This window comes from Hoplias malabaricus, chromosome 18 (assembly GCF_029633855.1).
Source record: "Hoplias malabaricus isolate fHopMal1 chromosome 18, fHopMal1.hap1, whole genome shotgun sequence".
In the NCBI taxonomy this organism is placed as follows: domain Eukaryota; kingdom Metazoa; phylum Chordata; class Actinopteri; order Characiformes; family Erythrinidae; genus Hoplias; species Hoplias malabaricus.
In genome coordinates, this window is record NC_089817.1 from 5,519,019 (window position 1) to 5,542,900 (window position 23,882).

The 23,882-nt window shown below is 45.9% G+C and overlaps 2 protein-coding genes across 3 annotated transcripts in view; one reads left to right on the plus strand and one right to left on the minus strand.

The window, feature by feature from the left end:
* The first annotated feature begins 1,229 nt into the window (after positions 1 to 1,229).
* On the plus strand, positions 1,230 to 11,875 carry fstb (follistatin b). Of its 2 annotated transcripts, none has more exons than XM_066650665.1 (6): positions 1,230 to 1,384; positions 3,329 to 3,520; positions 4,823 to 5,041; positions 6,614 to 6,838; positions 8,024 to 8,254; positions 10,259 to 11,875. In XM_066650665.1, exons 1-6 carry the CDS (start codon positions 1,300 to 1,302, stop codon positions 10,270 to 10,272), a joined length of 966 nt encoding a protein of 321 aa, XP_066506762.1. In that variant the 5' UTR covers positions 1,230 to 1,299; the 3' UTR covers positions 10,273 to 11,875. The 2 variants fall into 2 exon arrangements, with proteins under 2 accessions (XP_066506762.1, XP_066506761.1); XM_066650664.1 differs by having other exon boundaries at positions 10,528 to 11,872.
* Positions 11,876 to 21,681: 9,806 nt separating this feature from the next.
* Positions 21,682 to 23,882, minus strand: part of arl15b (ADP-ribosylation factor-like 15b) — a 56,013-nt gene continuing 53,812 nt past the window's right edge. Inside the window, exon 5 of the mRNA XM_066650951.1 lies at positions 21,682 to 23,843. Coding sequence (XP_066507048.1) covers positions 23,691 to 23,843 — 153 coding nt within the window. The 3' untranslated portion in view covers positions 21,682 to 23,690. The remainder of the gene's footprint in view (positions 23,844 to 23,882) is intronic.

Consider the following 23,882-nt stretch of genomic DNA (forward strand, 5'->3'; position numbering starts at 1 on the left):
ACACAGACACAGAGAGAACACGCCACACTCCTCACAGACAGTCACACGGAGGAAACCCACGCAGACACAGGGAGAACACACCACACTCTTCACAGACAGTCACCCGGAGGAAACCCACGCAGACACAGGGAGAACACACCACACTCCTCACAGACAGTCACCCGGAGGAAACCCACGCAGACACAGAGAGAACACACCACACTCCTCACAGACAGCGACACGTGGTGGGGTTAGAATCCAGGACCGCAGGACCCTGGAGCTGTGTGACCGCGCCACTTCCTCAGTCTCAGTCCTTCTCAGCTTTTTCTCCTTTGAAAAGGCTTTCCACCAGATGCTGAAACATTGTTTGCATTCCGCTTCACAAACTTCAACTGAGGCCAGGTCCAGGATTCTGGATCACAGACACCACTCCAACTCATCCCCGAGAAACTGGGAGAAGCTTGGTCTCTCCTGAGAACACAGTCCCACTGCTCCACAGCAGACACTGAGATCCAAACAGCTCTCAGTCCGTTGAAATTCAAGTTTGATGTGTTTTATAAACACAGTTAATGCTTGAAAACAACTGTCACTCATACGTGGAAACTAAGCTGCAAAAAATGCCCCGTGTCACAAAACAATCAACATATTTACATATCTCCACCTGTTCTGCCTCCAGCAGCTTAGGTCCGCCCACTCCTCAAGCTGTAGATATGTTTCCTGCTGGACTGCTTAGTGAAATAGGGCCAATCAGAACCGAGATATTTGCATTTCAATCTTAAAGGGCTAATCACGCAATATTTAGTGTTGTACAAACGGGGTATAGATTTGATTGGATATAGATTTACATAAATAAAATCTGTGGAGGAGTAAAGCCTTACAGGTCTCTAGCTGATGGTTGGCATTGAGCATGAGGCTCATATGCAGCTGTTCCACAGCATCCCTTTCTGGTTCCTGCTTTTCTATGGAGATGACCTCATACACATTGCGATGGGGGTGTTGTTAACTCCTTAAGCCTGGGCGCAATTACGCACACCATTACGCACAGGTTCTGCCCACGAGAGGAGAGAGAGAGAGAGAGAGAGAGAGAGAGAGAGAGAGTTTCCCGAGCCTACAAAATGTCCCTTCTTCTGGTTGGTGCGCGAGCTTGTTCTCGCGCTGTCCCCACCCCCCTCAACTTTCTGAAGCCCGCCCACCACACGGCTCTCCGCTCCAGAACTCCGCCGCGGTTTAAAACGCAAGGCTGGCGCTTCATGACAGGCACTGGGTGCCAAACAAGCAAAGCAGTCCCTCACACACTCCACACACACTCAGCCCCCGAGGATGCTCCAGCTGCTGCAGCTTCGCCAGGGCGCGCTCGCGCTGCTCATGTGGTTTGCGCACTTCATGGAGGAGCACCGAGCTCAGGGTAAGGGGAAAAGCTCGGGGGGTTTTGATGGGGGCTGAGATGGGGTGGTGGTGGTGTGTGTGTGTGTGTGTGTGTGTGTGTGTGTGAGGGGGGGGGCGGTTGGTCCTCGTGTGTTTCCACGCGCTTTGGATGGAGCTGGAGGTATGGCGAGGCTGGAGACGCGCTGGAGCGTGTTGAAGATTACGCACGGTTTTGTTGCGCGTAAAATGAAGGAAGTGGGGAAATGGCTGCGCACTTTTTCTAAAAGAGGGATTTGCGTTTGAAGCAGGTTTGTGTAGAGTGTCGAGTGGGTGGTCAGATGGTTTCTGTTACACTGTCCTTGTGGCTGTCGGTGCTGAACCACTGGGTTACTGTAGTGGTCTCAGAACTGAGGAGCTCTGCTGCTGATAGTTGAGGTGCTTTGGCTTGTTTTCCTCAGGGGCAGGGGGCAGCTCACGGGCAGCTTTATTATAACCTTTTAATTATAGTTTCATATGCACAGTGTGGGCACCCAGGTCATGGCACACACACCACCTCCACCACGTCAGAGAATCACACACCATGCTCTGTGGTGGTCCTGGGGATTAAAAAACATGACAAAAAGGGGTTAACAAAGTGTGCAGTGTGACAGGCAACTGGCAGTAATTGCTAAACTTTAGGTTACGGCTGATGCATATAAACTAGTAAACAATAACAGAAACTGTGGCCATTTTGTTTTGTTTAATACACAAACATGTATCAAATAAATACATAGTGTGCCACAAAACGATCAGGACGCATGTGTGAGAGTAACACCTTCATGTGCAAAACACAGCGTGACCTGGTGTGTCCAAACTTTTGCACAGGACTGTATTTCTGCTGTAACTGTGCCATTCAGCTACGACTGGGTTTCTGTACTGTTCTGAACCATAGGGTGGACAGAGCTCTTTTTGTTCTGCTTGGTTACTTTGTGAGTGTGTTTTTCTGAACTATGGATGGCATTTTCCTGGACTTGACGGACACCATTAAAGGGCCCATATCAGAGAAAACCCCATTCCCCTTTAGCTTTAAAACCAGTGTTAGTTGTGTGTACACAGTTGTAAGGTTTTGGAAAATAATATTAACTTGAGTAGCCCATACTATCCATATATGGGAGAGTTGTTTTTGTGATGTCACATTGTTTTGGACATAAGTACATATCCAGTGAGCTGGCATTAACAATGTGTGTTATGTGGAGAGTCCCAGCTTGGAGTGTTCTTTAAAAGAGGCACCACACAGGGCAGCCAACCAGAGCCGAGCTCATTTATATTACTATTAAAGGTACGATAAACGAGTTAGAAGTTAGACATGCTCACGTATAAAATGATGACTATATGAATGATTGCTTTTCTGATACATAGAACCATAGAAAATACAAGATAAATGTGATTATGGGTCCTTTAAGTGTGTCTCAAGGCACTGAACATGTTCTGGTTCTCGGTCACTGCTCCACATCAGGCTGCTTTTAAAAGATATTTTAACTAAAGCCATGTCTCCTTCATCTGCAGAGAACAGCTGAGCGTTTACCGTTTTAATAACCGCAGACCACCAGGACAGAGCTTCTCTCCTGCTCTAGCGTCTGCCCCTTGGTTTCTGTTACACGTCTGTTTTGAGTTTTGTGCTTTGTTTTCTTTGATATTTATGGGAAATGGCACTGAAACTCGTGCTGCTGATAACCGTGCTGTCACTCTCAGTATACAACCCCTGTTTGTTTACATACTCTCAGTCCTCCAGTTCCTTAGAGAAAGCCCTGAAACTTAATTCTGATCAAATGTGGTTCTAATGATAGTTTTTGTTTCTCTGGAGATACAAGGTTCTGTCAGTGACACTATGCCTCAGATGCAGTTGGGTAGAGATGAGGTAAACAAAGCTCTGAGCGCCCCATTTAGGTTCCAGAGAGTTGTCTGTAAGTCTGTTCTGGGTGTTAACAGAGTTGCGTCTTTTCAGCTGGAAACTGCTGGCTGGAGCAGGGGAAGAACGGGAGGTGTCAGGTGCTCTACATGTCCGGTATGAGCCGTGAGGAGTGCTGCAGGAGCGAGAGACTGGGAACAGCTTGGACAGAGGAGGACGTGCCCAGTAACACCTTGTTCCGATGGCTGCTCCTCAATGGTGGAGCACCCAACTGTATCCCATGCAAAGGTATGACACTGAAAAATAAAAGAGTACTGTAGCATATTGAATCAGAACGAATGGACCAATAGAAACACTCAGAAAATTAATTGGAACTAAATCTTACCAGTAAAATAATGTATATTTTTGTTATAAAATTGGATTTTTATTTGTTGTTTATTTGTTGTTACACAAAGGTCCCTGTACGCTTGTTTTTCTGACAGTGTGGGGACCCCCAAAGTCTTATATAAGTCAAATATAATTGTATTTATTCTATTGCTATTATATTTTGCATGGACTCCATTCACCCACTCTGAACGACTCTGGGAGTTTATTTACGTTGTGATAAGGTAAAAATATGCCTCATTATTCTGGGAGAATGTCTAGTTTAATCTTTAAAAATTAAGCTAAAAAAACTTGGGCCCTGTTTCTCAAAACCATCTTAGTGTTAACATCATCTTAACAGGGGGAGAGAGAGAGAGACAGAAAGAGAGAGAGACAGAGAGAGAGAGAGAGAGAGAGAGAGAGAGAGAGAGAGAGAGAGAGAGAGACAGAGAGAGAGAGAGAGAGACAGGAAGAGAGAGAGAGAGAGAAAGAGAGGGAGAAAGACAGAGAGAGAGAGAGAGAGAGTTCAGTGTGATGCTCACTCTACCATCTTTATTTAGAACAAAGATGCTTTTGGAAAACCCAGCCCTGGACCTGAAGACCCTTGATGTACATTTCTTGGTACATTCAGATTTATAAGTGCAGTAGCTGTTTAAAACAATGCAGCACGTGTTTCTCTTCTTTGTAAAGACAGTAATAAGAAACTCACTTCCAGTTCTTTCTAGAAGTCTGCAGAGATATAGTACACCCCCCCAGTCTCAGTCTCACAGACACATGCAGTGATGCTGAGGTCCGTAGTTCTGAAAAAACACCAGTAGCGTTTACGTTTTATTTGCGATCTTCTTTTTTATCTCAGTAATGACATCCCATCAGCTCCACATCCTTTCACACCCACAGCAGTGGGCCGCTCTTCTCACAGCGGACGCATGGTGTTCCGATCTGAAGTGAGAGGGCAGCTCTGTTTTCTCTTCTCTAGGCGTTCGTTGCGTTTTATGAGACGCGGACAGTTTTGGGGGCGACGCCAGGTTGTTAGGAGTCTTATTTTTTCTCGTAACACTGCTCTTTCACTTTAATGATTACGTTATGTCTGATCTACTCAGAGATGAGTCTAACCATCAATGAACAGACTGTTTTCCAGCGGTTAAATAAATAACTACTCCTCTCTGTTCAGGTCTAATTCAGAAGGAGCGCTCCACTGACTGTTCTCATTGGATCTGTTTTTTTTAGAGACGTGTGATAACGTGGACTGTGGTCCTGGGAAGAGGTGTAAGATGAATAAAAGGAACCGACCGCGATGTGTATGCGCTCCAGACTGCTCCAGCGTCACCTTTAAAGGTCCAGTGTGTGGATCGGATGGAAAAACCTACCGCAACGAGTGTGCGCTCCTCAGAGCCAAATGCAAGAGATACCCCAACCTGGTGGCCCAGTACCAGGGCAAGTGCAAGAGTGAGTACGGGAACTGACCGACCCAGTGCACAATTACGTCAAATAAATCCTCCCATTAAAATGAAGCAGAGCCAAACCAGTTAAAGTAAGATAAGTTTTTATTGGTTACATGTTAAATTTAGATTTTCAGTCCACTTTTCTGACATGGATCAACACTAACAATAAACTAGGACATACTCTGGATGGAGAATATAAATATAGGTGTAAATGAGCATGACTGGGCGGCATGGTGGTGCAGCAGGTAGTGTCGCAGTCACACAGCTCCAGTGTTCTCCCTGTGTCTGCGTGGGTTTCCTCCGGGTGCTCCGGTTTCCTCCCACAGTCCAAAAACACACGTTGGTAGGTGGATTGGTGACTCAAAAGTGTCCGTAGGTGTGAGTGTGTGAGTGAATGTGTGAGTGTGTGTTGCCCTGTGAAGGACTGGCGCCCCCTCCAGGGTGTATTCCCGCCTTGCGCCCAATGATTCCAGGTAGGCTCTGGACCCACCGCGACCCTGAACTGGATAAGGGTTACAGATAATGAATGATTGAATGAGCATGATAATCCATGTTAAATCAAAAAGCAGGACCAGGCTTGAAAACACAGAAACAGGGAAAGACGAGTCTAAGAACGAAATAAGCAAAAAGCAAGGGCTAAGTACATGGAAACCAAGCCACTGAAGCGAGGAGAGGGAGCCTGTGAACAGAAGCCATGGCCACAAACACGATGCAGGTGAAGTAAGGTGAAGACAAGGTGAAGTAAGTGCGGGGCCAGGGACCAAAACAAAAACAGTGACATGAGGGTATTGCACAAAGCAGTGATTCTCTGTGAGCCAGAATACACAAGACCACATTCAAGCCTGTCTTATAGGGGAAGAGTGGAGGGACCATCCTCAGAGACAGGAGGATAGCACTAAAGCTCAGTTGTTAATAGATTACAGTGATAATTGCGTATTTAATGTTGGAATTCACGTTCAGAGCCAGCAGCTGACGGACACCAATCACACAAAACTAAAATTAAAATGGCCGCTTTGTACCTACATTCATTCTCCATTTTATCAGCTCCACTGACCGTACAGATGATCCACCAATCACATCATACCTGCTCTGTGGTGAACCAACAAAGTCTGCAGAGTGTCATCTGTTACTGTAGAGTCTAGTGAGAGCCGTGTAACGTGGCTAATAATCACCTACAAGAGCAGGAATAGAAATATGACTGACATGGAAAAGGACCAATCACAAGTCTGCTATTTTGTTACGACGTGTGGAGGCAGTCTTTCACTTCGGACCAGGACCAGAGCCAGTACAAAGCGATACACCGAAGTGCGTATATGCGGATCTAAAGAGCGACAGTCAGTATGTAACTGGCAGAATCCTGACAGTGAGGTCAGATTAGTGCACTGAAAGTATCAGACCCTCTGTCTGCTTGTGGGCGGGGCCTCTGGGACTGAGACCAATGATTGTAGAACTACGAAGTGCCGCAAACACAGTGCATGTGGGAACAAGGAGTTTAGGAGTAGTTTAGTCCAAGGTTCAGGGAAACCTGTGTTTACTGGACTAGTCGCACATAACGGTCATCGCTCATGTTTTTCAGAGACGTGTGAAGACGTGCAATGTCCCGCCTCCTTCACGTGTGTCGTGGACCAGGTCAATAACGCGTACTGCGTGACCTGTAACCGAGTGTGCCCCGAGGTCATCACTTCAGATCAGTACCTGTGTGGGAATGATGGGAATGTGTACCTCAGCGCCTGCCACCTGAGGAGAGCCACGTGCATTCAGGGAAGGTCCATCGGCGTCGCATACGAGGGCAAGTGCATAGGTGAGAAATGCACTTACTTTTTACCAAATCAAGACTGGAGGAGACTAACAACAGTAAAGTCTTTACTTGAGTGCTTAGTAACTTAGCGCTTCACTGGAACATTTTAGTAAACGAAGTGTCCAAAAGGGCGGCACGATGGAGCAGAAGGTAGTGTCGCAGTGACACAGCTCCTGGGGCCTGGAGGTTGTGGGTTCGAGTCCTGCTCCGGGGGACTGTCTGTGAGGAGTGTGGTGTGTTCTCTCTGTGTCTGCGTGGGTTTCCTCCGGGTGACTGTCTGTGAGGAGTGTGGTGTGTTCTCCCTGTGTCTGTGTGGGTTTCCTCCGGGTGACTGTCTGTGAAGAGTGTGATGTGTTCTCACCAGGTCTGAGCGGGTTTCCTCCGGGTGATTGTCTGTGAGGAGTGTGCTGTGTTCTCTCTGTGTCTGCGTGGGTTTCCTCCGGGTGACTGTCTGTGAGGAGTGTGATGTGTTCTCTCTGTGTCTGCGTGGGTTTCCTCCGGGTGACTGTCTGTGGGGAGTGTGGTGTGTTCTCCCTGTGTCTGCGTGGGTTTCCTCCGGGTGACTGTCTGTGAGGAGTGTGGCGTGTTCTCCCTGTCCCTGCGTTGGTTTCCTCTGGGTGACTGTCTGTGAGAAGTGTGGTGTGTTCTCCCTGTGTCTGCGTGGGTTTCCTCCGGGTGACTGTCTGTGAAGAGTGTGGTGTGTTCTATCTGTGTCTGCGTGGGTTTCCTCCGGGTGACTGTCTGTGGGGAGTGTGGTGTGTTCTCCCTGTGTCTGCGTGGGTTTCCTCCGGGTGACTGTCTGTGAGGAGTGTGGTGTGTTCTCCCTGTGTCTGCGTGGGTTTCCTCCGGGTGACTGTCTGTGAGGAGTGTGGTGTGTTCTCACCAGGTCTGAGCGGGTTTCCTTCAAGTGACCTCCCACAGTCCAAACACATGTGTGAGTGTGTGAGTGATTGGGGGAGTGTGTGAAATTGTGAGTGGCCCTGAAAAGGACTGTCATCCTACCTTCCTTGCCCCCAATAATTCCATGAGGCTCCATAGCAATCGTGGCCCTGATCTGTATGAAGCAGTTACTGAAGACAAATGAATAGACTTAGTAATGTGTGGAGTATGAAATCTCCCTGGATTCAGTAGAAACCTCATTTCTAGGTTGAAAGGTATGCACGCTCTGACCCATGTTCCTGTCCTCAGACGCCAAGTCGTGTGATGATATCCACTGTCCTGAGGGGAAGCGCTGTCTGTGGGATACAAAGACTGGACGAGGACGTTGCACCGTCTGTGAGGAGGAGTGTCCAGAGAGTCGTCCAGGTGACAGCGTCTGTGCCAGTGATAACACCTCGTACCCAAGCGAATGCGTCATGCAGCAAGCAGCATGTGCCCAGGGCCACGTCCTGGAGGTCAAACACCCGGGGTCATGCAACTGTGAGTACAGCATGATACACCACAATAAACCATTTTAAAGGACCAATCTGTCAAATTGATTGTTATTTTTTCACATGAGATAAAGAAACAAAGTCCTTTGTAGCCTCCCATTAAAACAGTTTAAGCTCCATAGAGTGGGTCCCCCTAAGTGGGATAGCCATGGGGCCACGTGTCAAACCATGAATCAACAAATCAATTGAACGAATGGCTGATTGCTCCTTTAATGCCTCCGAATGCTTTCACCCCTCTGTTATACCATCATCCATCACCTCCGGTCCAGGCCACGGCCACAGCACACAGTGAACAGGAGGATTGTGGGATTTGTTGATTTGGTAATGGCCACTTCTTTGCTGGATCTGGATCTGTAACTTCAATCTGAACATGTGGCTTTCCAACATTCCACATGTAATGTATTGTAGCGCACTGTTAAAGTCAGATACTACCCTCTAGTCGTTTCATTTCCATTCAGTATGTGTTTACTTAAACCACCACAGACCCAGTTCTCTGGACTCCTGAAACTCAGAAACATGAACATTCTGGTGAAGGGGAAACTCCAGCCCGGCGGGCCATGTCTTAAGTGAGAGAGCGCCTCATGGCCATGCACAAAACCCAAACACACAGTTCTTGAAAGAGAGCATCAAGACGCCAGAGTCGGTATGTGAACCGCGAAACGAGGAACAGTACTGTGTTTACAGAGAAAACTCTGGTGACTTGATGGTTGTCTCTTAAGACTGACCTTTCCCAGGGGGCTAGGTGTTTCCTTCGCACATACGACAAATCCGCCACAACTCTCCAGGCTGGAGTTGTTCCCACTTTTATTATTTTCCAAATTTCAGGATCTCCTTGGAGTCTGGGGGTGGGGGGCTGGGTCTGTGGAAGTACATGGAGAACTAAGACGGTTTGTTCTGAGAACACCAGCGTATTCTCAGATTGATTTAAATTATAATTAAAAACATGTAAACTAACACATTACGGACATTTTAAAACAATCCACAGTCGTCAACATCAGTTTAATGGGTTAATATTGGACTTAATAATGTTCTAAATGAGTGGGGAAGTGTTTACTGCAATATTGAGTTGGTGGAGGGTTGGGAACCCTTACATTTGACCTCTGCTCTGGACACTCAAAGGAAAGCCTGTTTTTAGAAAGTGGAAAAAGTCGCCTTGTTGTTCCTCTGACTGCAGCATCATTGCGATAATGATTTATTGGATGGAGGTCTTTAATCAATTATTTCCATCCTGTTTTATATGACTTTCCAAAAACATTGCAACTGATGTTGGAACATTGTGAGATTTCATAATTCAGTTACTGACAGAACAAGGCCTCAAACCTGGGTATGATTTCTGTCTTTTAACAGACAGCAGCTTCACTTCACATTGGATCCAAAAGCCAAAAGCAAGGAACCAATTGAAGAGCTCCGAGTTGACTTTGAAAGATTTCAGAATGTTGTTTACATTCTTAAGCACCAGGCTTGATTTAGTCCAGGACCAGGGCTTAATCTGTGTGTGGAGTCTTTTGATGCTAAACACACGAGGTGATAATGAGCTGTGGCTCTGTCGCTAACAATGTTCTGGAAACTTTATACGCTACAAAGTCTCTATCAGTCGTTATAACTGAACCGCGGGCATTGTTCTGTGATCGTGTGGCTGCGTTAAATGCGGCTTCCAGAGCTGTATTTGTGACATGTTTTCATATCACTCCATCACTGGGCTGTGATTAGGCCTAGTTCTGGACTAAACAGGGTTTTAGATCAAGGAATCCATGACCAGCCCAAAGACCCACTCTAATAATTCCCTCTCTGACAAATATGCTTCATATTAATGGCCTAATTACAGCTGCTTGGAACAAACTAATTATTACGGCCTTGCTATTAATACTTGTGTGATATGGCTGAGTTTAAAGAGTTAATCACTGCAAATCAATGTCTGCCACTTACCCAGCTGCACCAGTCGTCCTTGTATAAACCTGTCGAAAATGAAAGCGCTGTTCTTTTTTGCTTCCAGGCGTAGACCACTGACCCGTCCGAACCCCTGACCCCACCCCCCCTCAGTCCCACTGCACAAGTCTGCCGCCTGCGTCCTTGCACCAGTCAGAAAAAAAAAAGCATTTTCATATCAGATGCTTTTGCTGGAAACAATAACCATTAACGGTTCCTTTCTCAAACAAACAAACAAAAAAAAAGACTTTTATTTTGGTTCTTCTCAAAGCCATGCGGTGAGTTTTTGTGCTGTTGTGTTTCGTATTGATGCAACAGCTGTGTTCCTCCGTGTAGCCGTCACGGAGCTGATGGAGGAGGAGGAGGAGGAAGAGGATGATGAGGAGGAAGACGAAGATGAGGAATGCGTGGAATAAGATGGATTGTGACGGGATAAAGAGTCAGTATTCACCCTGTACATAGACCTACGCTTATTTATTTTCCAGGGAAAGAAAGAAAAGAGGAAGATTTCATATATAGCTCCGTCTTCTGGATGTTTATTTATGCGTTTGAGGTTTTTTTTGGTTTTTATTTATACATTTATAGTGTCTGAACTGACTATCTTTTTTGTTTCCTGTATATTATCCTCAACACTATTTATTATAAGGTGCAATGTGTTACGTTAAAAAAACCGTGTCAATTCTGTGACCTTAACAACATGAGCGTCATTTTCTACAGCGTCCAAAACACAGAATAGCTGCCAGGCTGCTTGAGTGTGTGTGTGTGTAGTGTGTGGGTGTTAGTTGGAAACCTAAAGCTCACTAATAAATGGACTTTTAAGCGGATCTGGTTTTGTTTACAATCAAAGCAGCTCTGCCATTAAACTCTTTATAAGCAATTTATTTCTGTCTTCTACAAACAAAGTGCTATTTGATGTGAAAAGAATAATGTGAGAGAGAGAAACAAACAAAAAAAACACATGGACATTAAAATGTGGGCTTTTTTCTACATAATAAGGGTTTATTTCTCCTCGCCATAATAAAAGCTCGAACGCCCATATTCTAATGCAGTGTACAATGCTCTGCTTTGTTTTATCACAAAAATGTATATCAACGACTTTATACTAATCCTTTCTGTTCTTTTCCTGTGGTGTGTTCAGTGTTACGAAGGTTTCAGAGATAAATGTATAGTTCCTTTTTTATTGTTCAATGTACATAAAGGTCATGATGCAGTTCATAAACATGCAGCAGTATGAGTAAAAATATGGGGTAAAAAAAACAAACCAGGTCCTGTGTGTGGTTTTTATTACGCTTTCCCATGACTCAGAGTGACTCGACTCAACAATGTTTCTTCAGAAGAAGCCATGGGTTTTGAAGCATGCGGTGGAATACAAAATATACATATTTAAGAGTCAGAGACCACTCTTTATTTCATTTGGAGTCCATATGGCCGCTAAGTACAAGCTAGTCGTATTTCTGTGCCAAGGGAAAAGGCAGGATATTACACAGAAGCCTCAACAGCTAAAAATAGTCTCACGTTTCAGTAAAGTGTGCCCACGTTTGATTAGATTTTAATACAGATTCCATTCGTTTCAAGGTTCGTGCTTTTAATTTTTTAAAGAAATCAACAGAATATTGTTTTCTGTGAACAGCGGATTCTTTTGTGTCTATTTCCTTTTCTCAGTAAGGAGCCATTTGACAGTTCTCATCTTTTCGGACCCACAGCACTATACTCTATAACAATACTTCTCACTCCAGATTATAGCGATAAACCCCCAACAACATGGAGTTCACTTTCTCAAAGAGCGAGGCACATCATGATCCAAATATCCTAAGCATTTCATGGTTGGGGATGATTCAGAGAAAGTGTTTCAGTCTTGAACAGAGCAGTTGTCTGTTCATTAGAAGTGAGTCACACAGCCAAACTCTCAGAGCTAAGTCCTACAATAGCCACCGGAGCTGTCTGGACCAGAGCAAGAAAACTAATTTGCCAGGAAGTAGTACAGACAGGGCTAATTGGCAGGAGTAGCACTGGTACCTCCTCTTTCAGAGCCCCTCCTGAGTGTGTGTGGTGTGGATGCTGAGAGCCTTACAAGTCTGTGCGTGTGTGTGTGTGTGTGTGTTTGTCTGGGCACATCTCCGGCCTTCGTTTCTTCATTAGACTCCACACACATGCACTTCCTCCCTTTGAATGGCCACTTAATTAGGTTTAACGGTGGCATTTCTTTTTCTGAATTCCACTCTCAGACCTGGACTTGTGTCCTCAGCATCTGCGGGACACTGTAGTAAGTGAGTGAAGCATGTGAGTCTGTGAGGAGTGCATTAAAGGAGGAGGTCTGAGCTGGACGACACGAGGACAGTTTGGGTCAAGTGAACGACATTGTAGTAGATGAAATCTATGCAAGGAAAGAGGCCCTTAATTTGCCACATTTAAGCAAAGTGACTCACTTCTAGGAGAGAAATTCAAGTTGTTCTGATAGTAATTCTGTAAAACTGCTTTGTGACAGCAGGTAGCGTCTCAGTCACACTGCTCCAGGGACCAGGAGGTTGGGGGTCTGTGAGGAGTGTGGTGTGTTCTCCCTGTGTCCGTGTGAGTTTCCTCCGGGTGACTGTCTGTGAGGAGTGTGGTGTGTTCTCCCTGTGTCTGCGTGGGTTTCCTCCGGGTGACTGTCTGTGAGGAGTGTGGTGTGTTCTCCCTGTGTCTGTGTGGGTTTCCTCCGGGTGACTGTCTGTGAGGACTGTGGTGTGTTCTCCCTGTGTCTGCGTGGGTTTCCTCCGGGTGACTGTCTGTGAGGAGTGTGGTGTGTTCTCTGTGTCTGTGTGGGTTTCCTCCGGGTGACTGTCTGTGAGGAGCGCGGTGTGTTCTGTGTCCGTGTGGGTTTCTTCCGGGTGACTGTCTGTGAGGAATACGGTGTGTTCTCCCTGTGTCTGCGTGGGTTTCCTCCGGGTGACTGTCTGTGAGGAGTGTGGTGTGTTCTCCCTGTGTCTGTGTGGGTTTCCTCCGGGTGACTGTCTGTGAGGACTGTGGTGTGTTCTCCCTGTGTCTGCGTGGGTTTCCTCCGGGTGACTGTCTGTGAGGAGTGTGGTGTGTTCTCTGTGTCTGTGTGGGTTTCCTCCGGGTGACTGTCTGTGAGGAGCGCGGTGTGTTCTGTGTCCGTGTGGGTTTCTTCCGGGTGACTGTCTGTGAGGAATACGGTGTGTTCTCCCTGTGTCTGCGTGGGTTTCCTCCGGGTGACTGTCTGTGAGGAGTGTGGTGTGTTCTCTGTGTCTGTGTGGGTTTCCTCCGGGTGACTGTCTGTGAGGAGCGCGGTGTGTTCTGTGTCCGTGTGGGTTTCTTCCGGGTGACTGTCTGTGAGGAATACGGTGTGTTCTCCCTGTGTCTGCGTGGGTTTCCTCCGGGTGACTGTCTGTGAGGAGCGCGGTGTGTTCTGTGTCTGCGTGGGTTTCCTCCGGGTGACTGTCTGTGAGGAATACGGTGTGTTCTCCCTGTGTCTGCGTGGGTTTCCTCCGGGTGACTGTCTGTGAGGAGTGTGGTGTGTTCTCCGTGTCTGCGTGGGTTTCCTCCGGGTGACTGTCTGTGAGGAGTGTGGTGTGTTCTCCGTGTCTGCGTGGGTTTCCTCCGGGTGACTGTCTGTGAGGAGTGTGGTGTGTTCTCCGTGTCTGCGTGGGTTTCCTCCGGGTGACTGTCTGTGAGGAGTGTGGTGTGTTCTCAAGACACATTTTCAAGCCATTGATTAAACTTCTAAAAAATTTTAACTTTGAAAATTTGCGTCTGGATGAAGACACGTGAAATACACGCATCAGCAAAACTTAACTCAACATTGGTCCACACCTCCCCACTACCCAAAGACACAGACACCAGAACAGAAACCACGATACCAGTAAGTTCATCTACCCCCGTCTTGTTGATTAAATTCCCAGGAGATGGTGACTGGGGGCTCTGGAATTGCCAGTCCACAGTGTAGAAAGCAGACTTCATTTCGGCTCTTGCATCTGCTCATTCTCTCAAATTCCTGACTCTAATAGATATATGAATCAATCCGTAGAACTCCCGCTGCCTCGTCCTCCATCGTTTCCCTCTCCCACTCTCTGCAATGTATCGCAGGAGTGGAGACACACTTTCAAACATTGATATTTATGCTCTTGAACACCACGCTGTTACAGTATCTTTTCTGACTCAACTCCAGATCATTGTTCTTTATCACCCTCTGGGTTCAATGACAATCTGGACATTCCTTCATACCTGGAGGAGCACTGTAACCAGGGAACACGGCAGGGGTCACATCTGCTCCATGTAGTTTCTCCGCTGGTGTCCACAAGGCTCAGTCATTGGTCCCCTGTAGATTTTTCTCAGTCTATTAAATAGTAAATTAATATCCTCCAAAGTGTTCTCTTACCACTGCTATGCTGATAAAACTCCGAACGGCGGAGTCGCTCTCTCTTTAAGCACAGACTGAGGGCCCATCTCTTTCAGGAGCTCTTAAATCAGCGTTTATCCTGCACTTACTGAACACACGTCTTATTTGACGTGACTTTCATGTGCGTGAGCATTGTGCATCTCAGTGTCCATTACTGACTTTTGTATTTGGCAGTGTCTAAGTTCGAGGTGTCTTTTGGATCCTGATATGTTCACTACACAAACTCTATAAAGATTAGATTTTTTTGAGCAAACAGTGATGCACATTTATAAATTGAGCATCTGCTTAATGCCTTAAAATGTAAATGAAATGCAAATGTGAGTTCGCAGTAGCAGAGGCAGACAAGGTGGACAAAACAAACCTCTGAAAAGTGTAAAGTGAATAACTGTTTTCCGTAAACGCAGGGTCAGAGGCAAGAGGCAACTTTTAACAGCTAAGTCTGAGTAAAGCAGGTGACTCCGCAGCAGCTACGTAGATGAAGTAGACTTAGTATTAGTCGAGTCTGAGTCGAGTGAATGGTTTGGTAACAGCTCTGTCAGTGATTACAGCCGAGTCTGAGTCACAAGTAATAGGGATTTCACCAGCCGTGTCGAGGTCAGGTAGGAGACTGTAGTCTGAGAAACGTGGGTAACGTAGTAGGAGTCCAGTAGTTCATTTGTAAGGTGTGCAGTTCGTCTGCTACAACTGTAGTTCACACTCTCTCAAGGTCAGCTTCTGCTTTCACCAACAAGATACACTCTGATAATTGATCTTATAATTAACATATCCACAGTGGACGTGGGTTAGTGGAGAGTCAGTCTCTGTGTCTCTCTACGAGCTGAATCAACAGCTGTGAGAGTGGACAGTCCTGTCTGGACCCAGACTGCATGCGGGAATCAGGGCAGTGGGGTCCCTCTACTACCTGCTGAGCAGCATCTGTGATGGACACAAACGGAGAGATGGGGAGAGAGATAGAGAGAAAGTCAGAGAAAGACATTCATAATGTTGAAGAAAGACAGAACAGAAAAGAAAATAACAAACATGCAATCAGAGGAAGAGAAGAAGAGAGGAATAAGCACTGAGAGAGAGAGAGACAGAGAGAGAGAGAGAATCAGAGAAAGTGAGGTTTAGAATAAGAGAACTGAGAAAGAGAGAGAGAATCAGAGGTGAGGTTTAGAATGAGAGAACTGAGAAATAAAGAGAAAGAGAGAGAGAATCAGAGGTTTAGAATGAGAGAACTGAGAATCAGAGAAGGTGAGGTTTTTATGAGAGAACTGAGAAATAAAGAGAGAATCAGAGAAGGTGAGGTTTAGAATGAGAGAACTGAGAAATAAAGAGAGAGAGAGAGAGAGAGAGAGAGAGAGAGAGAATCAGAGAAGGTGAGGTTTAGAATGAGAGAACTGAGAAATAAAGAGAGAGAGAGAGAGAGAATCAGAGGTGAGGTTTAGAATGAGAGAACTGAGAAAAAGAGAGAGAATCAGAGAAGGTGAGGTTTGGAATGAGAGAACTGAGAAATAAAGAGCAGAAAGAGAGAGAGAATCAGAGTAAGTGAGGTTTAAAATGAGAGAACTGAGAAATAAAGAGAGAGAATCAGAGAAGGTGAGGTTTAGAATGAGAGAACTTAGAGATTGACATAAAAAGAGCAGATGGAGACAGAGACAGAGAGAGACAGAGAGAGAGAATAATCATATTTGGAAATGTCTACTGCAGCAGAGAGATTGTAATCAGAGTCAGTGTGTGAGGCTGTTTTGGAAAATAGATGGCAGCCTGTATAACTACATTAAAGAAACGCTGACATGGCACTCGGAGCCCAGAGCAAACGTTTTTTTTCCCACACTGCAACTGTGACCTTCACAGCGCCACAGAGAGGTTTCTGATTCTGGTGACAGATCACTGATCACTGCTGAGGGGGGAAAAGACATTCAGTCATTCTTTCAAGACGTCCCAAGGATTCCTGCAGGAGTTCACATGAGGACAGGAGACTGAAGACCACATTCTCAACTGAGGTGAGAAGAAAAGGAAAAAAAAGTACTTAGTAAAAAGTAAAGAATCCAGGGGGGAGATGGATAATTGAATAATAAGGCTGTGCTTTTCATGAGTTGAATAAAAGTGGAGGAACCTCAGATATGTTGTGATTAAAAGACTATTTTGTTTTTCCCAAAATATATTTGTATCCTGTTCCACCACAAACACCACAATAACAATTTGTCCCAGCTACAGATGCACCACTCAGACGTAGATGTAGAGTCCGATAGAGTGCACTAACCTGGCAATCTGCACTGTTCTGCCTTAGCTTTAACCTGTGTGTGTGTGCGCAGTAGTAGTGCTGGCTGGCGTTTTGGTTGCTGGTACTGTGGGTCGTTTGTCCTGTTGGTCAGCTGGAGGCCGGCTGCGTTTCTCTGGCAGACGCCGGCCCAGCAGCCCCCTGCTGGGGCTCCCAAAGGAGATCGATACAAACGTGTGAGCCGGTCAATTCCTGTGAGAACGGAGCGGCGGTCAGCTGGGGTCGGGGTGACCAACTTGTACCGCTGGCACTGGAAACAGAATGAGAAATGGACTTCGGGGGGTATTGAAAATTCGCCAGTCAAAACAACCACCCCCCACCGCTCTCTCTGTCTCCGTCGCTCTCTCTCTGCATTTGAAGCAGACGAATTTTACACAGTTTTAGCTACAGATTCCAGTGGATTAGACTGGCTTTTATTTCGTCTCGCATCCAGCAGAACTTTCCAGAAACAGCAAAGGGCGTTAAAGCGCAACGAGGCCTTATTTTTCTGCTCAGAAACGTCTGAGGGGAGCTTTTGTAACTTCTCCTCAATGCTATTCACTTGCGGTCACAAGTTTTGATTTTGTTTTCGTTAAAAGTGATGGCAGAGGAACACAGGGCCCATCCATAAAAAAAAACAACAAGCATTTCCCAACTTTTATTTCCACGATTCCATGCAAAGCTGCTAATGGATTTGGGATTTATCCGGAGTGAGACGGAGAGATGAATACACCATTACAACTGTTTCCCAGCAATTAGCGACTTCAGGACCTATGCCTCTGAAAGTTGATCACAAAAAAAAAAAGGCAGAACCCATTGTCTCTGTCTTCAGTAAGTTTTCTCACTCGCTTCTGAGCCGTAAATGCCAGTGTGGGAACGGCCTCTTCATCATGTGCCGGAGTGTACGCCTCATTACCCTTGCTCTGGACACATGGCAGAGAACGCACAAAGAAATGTACATGCCGTCCTTACGTCGCTATCTTTTGTACGAAGCTAAACGCGAGCCTCAGCTCTCGCTCCGACTGACGGAAGCCGAAGTGCCCTTAGAACAAACCACTGACTATGATTTATCTGTGGTGCTCTTCTGGTTCTTGATCACCACAGATAGGTTTCATATACCTTTCTATCCACTATAAAATTACACTTAAAAGGGTTTCTATGTTTATATCTTTAAAATAAGATCAGTAAGAACCAGTGGCGATTGCTCTAAGACGCAAGGAAAGCTCAGCTTCCCCTAAAATGTCAAAAATAAGTGATCAAATATATACTGTTGTGTGTACATGTCATTGAATAAATATTCACTACAACGCGCTCAACTTTAGTTCAGAATCAGCTTCTTATCACTGGTAAAGACGCGGCTTTCCTCTCAATCATTCCTGCAGCTTCACAATGCTTTAAACAGTGTGAGAGAGTTCAATAGCGAAGCAGCGAAACGAGACGAGTCATTGGATAAATGCTGGGCTTTGTCCCGCCCATTGGACGCTCAGCGTCTCTGGGGGTCTATGGGGCAGTGGGCTGGCCTCGGCCGACCCGGACGCTCAGCTTCTGCATGATGATTGGATGATCTGTCTGAGGCTGAATCCCTTTTTGATTGACAGCGAAGTGAGCGAATCAGCGATCCTTTGGTGTAAAGATCCGTGGGAACACAGGAGGACACACTTCACATGGGCCAAGGCCGTTTAAGCAGCCTAGCTCTGCTGGCCATTGAGAGGACACTAGTCAAGTCCCTGGAAAAGACGCCTTGTTGGTACGACAGGGTCACAGATCATTTTCTTAAAAAGGAACGGAGGGTAGAATTTACGTATAAATAAACCGACACATTTTATGATGTAGGCCGAAATTGAGCTTCCCCTCCTTGAAAGACCAGCATCCGCCTCTGGTAAGAACACACCGGTCAACGTCCATCTGTACCACGGTCACCGATAATACCTCGCAGAGACTAAGACCATCTAAACACTAGACTTTATAGTCTTATCTTTGATTGGTGAAATCCTTAAGCTTCTGTCTATTTCCGAATTCACCTGGACGTCATTAAAACTTTCAACATCACAGTTCAGATCAGAACCCCGCTAAAAAAAACACAAACTATTCCAGAGTCGCAACAGAAACTAATTAAGAAGAGAGTTTGAAACTTTCTGAGAGCGGCCTGCTATTGTACAGGTGTAACGGCGAGGGGAGAGGAGACATTTTTAAGAAGATTAACGTAATTCTGGCTGCCAGACCGACACTGGATAAAAGAGGAGAACAGATTTAAAGTTTCTGTCTTGCAGACGGCTTTGTGAAGTTGTTCAGACATGGTTAAAGTTTAAAGATTAATCCCGAGTGTTCATCTGTCTGCATACTAATATTTGTCTGCCAAAGGAGACAGTCTGAAACTCTCTGCGGTTCTGTTAGATATGCTCTCGCAGCCAGACACATTGTCTCCCTAATATCTGCAAAAAAGACAGTATTATCTCAGAGGCTTTTCTTTGTGTCACAAACTTCATTTACATTTTATTTTGGTGAAGAAAAGTTAGTCAAAGGCTGGCAAAGGAACACTGGAGAGGTCGAATTTTGCTCTTCTTCGTAACTTCCATTGTGTTTGTTATTTATAATAACCTCAGTATGTAGAGGTTATAAAAACTAAGCACCTTTCACTGTTAGAAACAAAGGACCACAGGTCTTTAAGAAGAAATGATCTAAGTGGGATCTATGAGTTTGAATGGTCCACAACATGCAAAGCTAGGTGATGTTTCTTAAGGGTGGTGCAGCAGGTTAATGTCGCAGTCACACAGCTCCAGGGACCTGGAGGTTGAGGGTTCGAGTCCCGCTCCGGGTGACTGTCTGTGAGGAGTGTGGTGTGTTCTCTGTGTCTGCGTGGGTTTTCTCCGGGTGACTGTGAGGAGTGTGGTGTGTTCTCTCTGTGTCTGCGTGGGTTTCCTCCGGGTGACTGTGAGGAGTGTGGTGTGTTCTCCCTGTGTCTGCGTGGGTTTCCTCCGGGTGACTGTCTGTGAGGAGTGTGGTGTGTTCTCTCTGTGTCTGCGTGGGTTTCCTCCGGGTGACTGTGAGGAGTGTGGTGTGTTCTCTCTGTGTCTGCGTGGGTTTCCTCCGGGTGACTGTGAGGAGTGTGGTGTGTTCTCTCTGTGTCTGCGTGGGTTTCCTCCGGGTGACTGTGAGGAGTGTGGTGTGTTCTCTCTGTGTCTGCGTGGGTTTCCTCCGGGTGACTGTGAGGAGTGTGGTGTGTTCTCTCTGTGTCTGTGTGGGTTTCTTCCGGGTGACTGTCTGTGAGGAGTGTGGTGTGTTCTCCCTGTGTCTGCGTGGGTTTCCTCCGGGTGACTGTCTGTGAGGAGTGTGGTGTGTTCTCCCTGTGTCTGCGTGGGTTTCCTCCGGGTGACTGTGAGGAGTGTGGTGTGTTCTCTCTGTGTCTGTGTGGGTTTCTTCCGGGTGACTGTCTGTGAGGAGTGTGGTGTGTTCTCCCTGTGTCTGGGTGGGTTTCCTCCGGGTGACTGTGAGGAGTGTGGTGTGTTCTCTCTGTGTCTGCGTGGGTTTCCTCCGGGTAACTGTCTGTGAGGAGTGTGGTGTGTTCTCCCTGTGTCCGCGTGGGTTTCCTCCGGGTGACTGTCTGTGTGGAGTGTGGTGTGTTCTCTGTGTCTGCGTGGGTTTCCTCCGGTTTCCTTCCACAGTCCAAAAAACACACGTTGCTAGGTGGATTGGTGACTCAAAAGTGTTCGTTGGTGTGAGTGTGTGTGCTGCCCTGTGAAGGACTGGCGCCCCCTCCAGGGTGTATTCCCACATTGCGCCCAATGATTCCAGGTAGGCTCTGGACCCACCGTGACCCTGAACTGGATAAGGGTTACATATAATGGATGGATGGATGTTTCTTAAGACTGTATTGAACTGTGAAAGATTGGAAAAATGAAGTATAGGTGTGTACTGTCTTTACTTTAGAAATCAAAAACCTGCAATGTGTCCCAGGTTTGACCCGTCCAGATGCCTTTGGTACTGTGTTCATAAATCACACCAGAGATGGCGTTGAAACAGACCAAGACCAAGCTGCTCAGGGGGTCTCTGTCCGCCTGCACGGAGCTCACCAGGATTCTCCCAAACTCTACTGCAACAACAGACATTTCACTAGGGTTCATTTTACTCAAACCTCAGGAGATGAATCTGAACACAATCTGAAATAAAGTCAGAAACCTGTCCTTTTTTGGGCAGAACGTTGCACGCTCAAACAACACACACTGTATCTTCACCCGATGGATGTTGTGTCCCTGCTGTGCCGGCGTGGACACTCGCTCACAATTTCCACATAAAACCGCTCCAAAAAGATGGACGGAGCACAACGAGCCTCACTTTAAAATGAACAGGGAACAGAGAGGGAGGGAACGCCTCTATCTTTAGAGCTTGATCCGACTTTGATCCGTTTTTCCACGAACTAGTGAGCAGCGGTAAATCATGAGCGGTAACCTCCGGCTTTATGGGAACTCCTACGGGCTAATGAAGAGAAACGACATCCACACACCAGCTGGAGAGACACAGCTCTAATGTGCATGACTCATCTCTAGTAAGAGGAAACCCTACCAACAACAGCTCCGTTAAGATTCAAGGGAAGGGTTCCCTCCGACAGAGGCACGGGTGGAGGACTCAGCAGGGCCTAAGTTAGCAGAACAAGGAAAATGTCACCAAACAAAAGCTCTTGGTTTTGTTAAATGTCAGGAACGGACAAAGAGAACGTGCCAGGGAGTGTCCAGAAGCATCCACTCTGAAATGCAGAAAAAGCACAGAAAGATCAGAACCTTGAATAAGCAAAGACATGCAAAAGAAAGACGCATTACTTAGCTACTGTCGCATCTGTGATATCCATTCAATCGATTCCCTTTCCCGCATTTTAAAACCCTCTATAAATAAATGTGTTTTTCTTTCATTTACACGTCCATACATGTAGATTTAATCCCAGTGTATACATTTTATTGACACACAAATTGATATATACATACATTACATTTTCCGCATCCCTAGTTTGCAGTAGGCAGTCTGATACGGGCCACATATTGGACCGGTTTCCCAGATTGACAAGGCACTCCGGGTTTACTGAGCCGAGGTCAAGGCTACAACGTGAGAACGCCTCGGCCGAGATCAAACCATGAACCACCGCCCCACGGCGAATCATCACTTGAGCTGACGTTCCACTAAACAAGAACAAAGACGGCGTTTGTCCTTATTCAGCCTTTATTGTCCTTGTTGCTCGGTGGAAATTATGCATAAATTACATATATACATAGTTAGCAGTTTGTGACCGGCTTGAAGCGGCCACAGCAGAGCTGCTAAATGTAGAGATCTCTTCCAGTACAAAGACAGGCACATATCCCTCCTAAAAATAAAATCAGAAACAAAAAACTCAAGACTAATCTGTAACAAATGTACAAATCCTTGAATTACAAAAAGGCAGCTGACTTGGCCAGGAGGGTATAAAACGTTTTTTTTCCCTCTCTCTCTCTCTCTTTTTGAGTGGTAAAAATACAACACCATTGTGCTGAACATATACACTATAAACACTACAGATCCCAGGTGTCGCTAGGGTTCGAGGAACACTTTTGGCCACGGACACATGACTGTGACGCACGAAGAAGAGTTTGGATAAAGATGGCTGAGCCCTTGAGGTTCAGCCTCCAGTTTGGCTTTCTGGAGAAAAAAGCAGGAACTTAAAAAAGTCCAGAGAGACGGTGCACACTCCATCTGAAAGAGGCACTACTGACAGGGTGTGAAAAACGGAGCTTCTTACATTCAGAGGCGACGGTTAAAAACGAAAAACAAAATCGGACTGAGCCTAGAACGCAAGTGAAGGCTCAGTGAACTCATTCTCATACGTACAACTGGTTGTGTTTGAAAGCTGTGATGCTAACGACTACAATTAAGCTACAACTTGAGATCCGGTGATTTCTTACTGTGATTAGTGTCTATTAAAAAAACAGACGTTTACATTAGCTAAATATGCTCTAGTTATAAAACAAGCTAACGCTAGAAAGTTCTAGAAAGTCCAACAGCTCCGTGGCTTTGATGAGAATCCCTTATATCTTCAAATATATAATAATAATAATAATAATAACAATAAAATAAAAACCATCCTATGTTTAACAAATGATTCCTTGAAGATGTATGGGTAGCTTGGTATTTCATAATAATACGGAGAGTGCAGAGCCATGCATTTTAGAGATATGCCATGACACGAGGGCGTTTTCTTCTAGATCGATGTTTTTAGGAACAACTGAATACTTTCCAGTCTATATTCTTAGAGAGTGTCTACATCAGTACATCAGTTACACCTACAGACAAACTGGCGAGGACGCACTTTGTAACTTTATCGTTTGGTTTAAAAACACTTTAGCGCATAATTTAAGGCTTTTTAGTACAAACGTTCATCTTTCACACACTCACAAACACACACACACACACATTCAGACGAAACATGGTGCTAAATACAACAATCTACTGTTTAAGTTTAAAATTCTCCAGTTTCTCTACACACCAAGCAAGTGTTTAACTTTATCAGTTAATTAGCAATGTGCAACTAGGTCTGACACAGGTAACCATACTTACTGACAATCGTACTCAAGTGTTATACACTTGCTGTACTCGGTTAATATAAAGCATGGTTGAGAGAGGAAATATCATACTCAAAAATATGATAAAAGCTCCACGGCTGGTACGGATCTAGATTCGCGATGGACACAATCCACGATCTTCCTCCTGCTCGGTTTGTTACAGAGTAACAGAGTGGGAGAGTCAGTAACTAGCGCACTGTGCTCAGTGCTCATGGAGAATGAGCCTGTACTGAGGTGATGAACTGTAGTGTCCGGAGTGAGGAGCTTGTCGTTATCCAGCTCATATCCTTCCCGTCTCCTGGTCCTTCTCCTCCAACAGGTGGATCAGTTGGATAAAGCTCTCCTTCACCGCGTCCATGTTGTCCACAGTGCTGCCCTCTAGCACCCAGCTCTTCCCCCGGGCCAATGGCTCCAGCTCAAAGTATTTCTTGATCTGTTGGGAGACGAGGACAAAAGAAAAAGGGACATTAGA